Consider the following 3,808-nt stretch of genomic DNA (forward strand, 5'->3'; position numbering starts at 1 on the left):
CACTCACCAGTACCAATAGACCGACATTCAAAGAGCTAACCATGTTCTTAGAACAACGAGCCCGTGCATGCCTTAGCTGAAGCCGGATTTCAGCTTCGAAAATGGGCTTCTAACGACCCTGAACTTCTTTCAGCACTACTTGCACGGATGTGCGAAATCCATGGTCCACTAACGCTTGATAACACCGAATGCTTCAAAACACTCGGTCTTCTATGGACACCGGAAACAGATACATTCTCATTCTCAGTCACGGTAAATACAGACAAACCATTATTTCTGAAGAAGCTAAGATATCTGATACGATGGGACTCTTAGCCCCGATAATCATCAAAACGAAACTCTTACTTCAAGATTTAAGGAAACTCAAGTTGGATTGGGATGATCATCTTCGTGATGGTGTTAACCAAAATTGGAAGGCGTTTCAGATAGACCAGAAGAATATCAAACGATTAAACATTAAGCGTCGCATCTCGCAACAGCGAGCTCAAGAATTTAGTCTCCAAGGTTTCTGCGATGTGTCCAAGAAGGCCTACGCTGTGTCAGTATACTTATGGACCAGAAATCAGGATGGTAAAGTACAAACGCATTTGATCGCAGCAAAAACCCAGGTAGCACCCCTGAAACAAGTGTCATTACCGAAGCTCGAACTTTGTGGTGCCGTGCTTCTCATTCGTCTAGTCAAGACACTCCATGACGCACTTAAGAAAACCACCTTAGAAACTCACTGTTGGACAGACTCGATGACGGTCTTGGGATGGCTTGCTTCACCACCACAACGTTGGAAGACGTTTATCGCTAACCGAGTATCAGAGATCCAAGGTTCGGTCACTGGAGTACAATGGCATCATGTCAAAGGTAAACACATCCCAGCTGACTGCGCCTCTAGGGGTATGTCCACCGTTGAACTCCACAATTATTCATTATGGTGGAATGGGCCGTCTTGACTCAATCAGGCTATGGAATTCCACCATCAAGTCATTCCAGACGAAACTGAAGAGTGCCTACTCGAAGCTCGACCTATCTCTGCACTTTCTACGCTGGGTAAGGTAGATACGTCCTTAGTTGATAATTACTCATCATTGTCCGTGTTTCTCCGAGTTACGGCGTACATCCATCGATTCCTGAAAAACACTCGAACGTCCAAAACTAACAGGACAACTGGTCCGTTATCTACAACAAAATCGACTTCAGTGAGGAAATAAGATGTCCTTAGACATCTTCACAAATTCCATCAAAAAGTAAATTACTGTAATTAAATGCATTTCTTAATCCAGATGAATTACTTCGAGTTGGAGGTCGCATTCGAAGATCAAAATTGAATACCGATCGACTCCATCCGATGATCTCACCACGAAGAAACAAATAAACAGATCTGATACTCGTGCATGAACATTAAAGGCACTTACATGCCGGATCGCAGCTGCTTATATCAGTCATTTAGAGACGCTTCTGGGTATTCGGCATTCGAGATGCGGCCAGATTTCATATTCGACGTTGCGTGCCATGAGTCCGACAGAAAGCGACCACCCTCCAGCAAAAAATGACAGATTTACCAGCAGCACGCGTCAACCCAGCTAGAGCGTTCTTACGGTGCGGTGCGGACTACGCCGGACAATTTTCCCTCAATGTCATGAAAATTCGTGGACAGAGGACTTTCAAGGCGTATGTAGCTCTCTTCGTTTGTTTTGTAACCCGAGCGATTCACCTTGAAATTGTCAGCGACATGACTGCAGATGCCTTCCTAGCTGCCTTGAGACGATTCACAGCTCTAAGAGGAAAGAGCTCCGACATCTATAGCGACTGTGGGTCCAACTTCCACGGTACAAATTGAGAACTTAAGGAATTTCTAAAGTTCACGACAACACAGAGTAGTTGCAGTGTAATTTCTCGGTGGACATCGAATGAAGGTATTCGTTGGACTTTAATCCACCCAGCGCGCCAACCTTTGGAGGTCTCTGGGAGCTTGGAGTACGATCAATGAAGTGGAAGGAACTGACTGCTTTGACGTTCGAAGAGATGAATACCTTACTATGCCAAATCGAAGCGGGCCTGAATTCTAGACCCTTGTCAGCATTATCAACTGATCCCGACAGCCTTGTGGCTTTAACACCCGGACATTTCCTGATTGGTGACGCCTTAACTGCAATCCCAGAACCTGAAATAACGACTAACAAAACTAACCGTCTCACACGATGGCAGTTGGGACCACAAATCCTTCTGTACTTTTGGCCTAGATGGAACAATGAATACCTCACCCGATTACAACAACGCCCTAAATGGCTTTCAGTCGAACGAAACTTACAAATGGAAGCTGGGCAGAATACAGGAGATACATCCTGGCGCAGGCGGTTGTGTAAAAGTGGTCACCGTCTAGACAACTGACCGTGTGCTGCAGTGACCCATCAATAAATTAGGCTTACTACCAATGGAATAAGTCCTCTGAATAGTTAAAATGAGATTTTAGGGACACCGGGATGTTCGCAACTACACGTTTTTATTGTTTGTCGTGTGTTTTTAATCGCATAGTAAGATGATTGTTATCTAAACTTAATTTTTTATTTTCCTATTTTCTGTATAAATATCATGGTCTTTCAATTTATGGACAGTATTGTTTAATATTCGAAGTAGACATGATTAATCAATAGATTACTGTTCGGTACTTTTAATTCGTGAGTTATTATTTCTGTCACTTACTGGGCTGGTATGCGCAACAAGCCCCGCTTAATAATCAAGACAATATTCTTGTTTATTGCCACACAGATAAATTAAAAGTAATCTAAGGTGTAAGTTACCAGCTAAATTCAAATATAATTTTAATTAAGTATTTATTCAATGTTTAGTTGTGGAATAGAGCTTAGAATATAATTTGAATTTATTTTGTTACACATTTTAATTTTATCAAAGAAAACAGGAGGAAAAAAACCTCTAAACCCCCTGAAGTTCTTTCCAAGAACGATCCAAGCTGTTTACATGTATTTCTAAGATCGTTCTAAGTGCGCTGGACTACCTCGTTTTATCGTTTTTGCCGATCACGATCCAACTATCGTTCCAACCTGTTTACATGCTGCTAGATCGTTCTTGCGAAGAACGTTCTACTTAAGATCGTTCTATCCGCCTGCATGGCCGATCCAACGCCACCGTCCCCGATATTTTCTCCGCCGCCGAGTCATTTACTAAGGAGGGGGAGAACTTTTCCCCCTTCACGCTGCCGATAAAAATCAACGCCGTATCGACGGGTCGTGCTGACAAATCGTCTTCAGAGGTGTTGCAAATGATGCGGTGACAACAACTACTAACGACATTTCAAAGAAACCAATACTTCCACTTCGAAATATATATTAGATTTGTTTAGTATATAGCTTTATTTGCTCCCGTTTTCATTAAAGACTTTTCTGCCTTTTTTCGTGTTTGTACATTTTTTGCATTTATTATAGACTTTTGTTGGTTCTTATAAACTTAGCTAGTGACAGTAATGACTGAATCCCGGTTTGGTTTCTGCAGCGCGAATAATTTATATTCCCAGAAATTGCAGGTGTCGTTATTCTTTTCATCTTGATATTATTTTATTTCACTTATTTCTCTGTATTTTCAGTTAGATAAGCCCATAATTGTTTGACTTTTTACCTCTCCGAGGGGACTTTGTACCCTAGGAGGGGTTATACAACCACCGTGTCTGTCTGTCTGTCTGTCAGGCCTGCGAACGCGTTCGCATTTTCGGGGCAAAGGGTAATCACTGCGTTCGCAGTTTCTTAGAATCAGGGAAAAGGTTTTTCCAAAAGCGCCCTCTTTTTGTCATTGGGTGTAGTAT

The 3,808-nt window shown here is 42.3% G+C and overlaps 1 protein-coding gene across 1 annotated transcript; it reads left to right on the top strand.

Annotated features, from left to right (window-relative positions):
* The first annotated feature begins 212 nt into the window (after positions 1-212).
* LOC149948246 (uncharacterized) lies at positions 213-944 on the top strand. The gene has a single exon (XM_090171050.1). It carries the CDS (start codon positions 213-215, stop codon positions 942-944), a length of 732 nt encoding a protein of 243 aa, XP_090027176.1.
* Positions 945-3,808: the final 2,864 nt, after the last annotated feature.

Source organism: Leiobunum rupestre, chromosome 4 (assembly GCF_980474605.1).
Source record: "Leiobunum rupestre chromosome 4, qqLeiRupe1.1.hap1, whole genome shotgun sequence".
Taxonomy (NCBI): Eukaryota; Metazoa; Arthropoda; class Arachnida; order Opiliones; family Sclerosomatidae; genus Leiobunum; species Leiobunum rupestre.

Excerpts from the sequence above, each read along its gene's own strand:
- LOC149948246 (XM_090171050.1), top strand. The coding sequence starts at position 213 with ATGGACACCGGAAACAGATACATTCTCATTCTCAGTCACGGTAAATAC.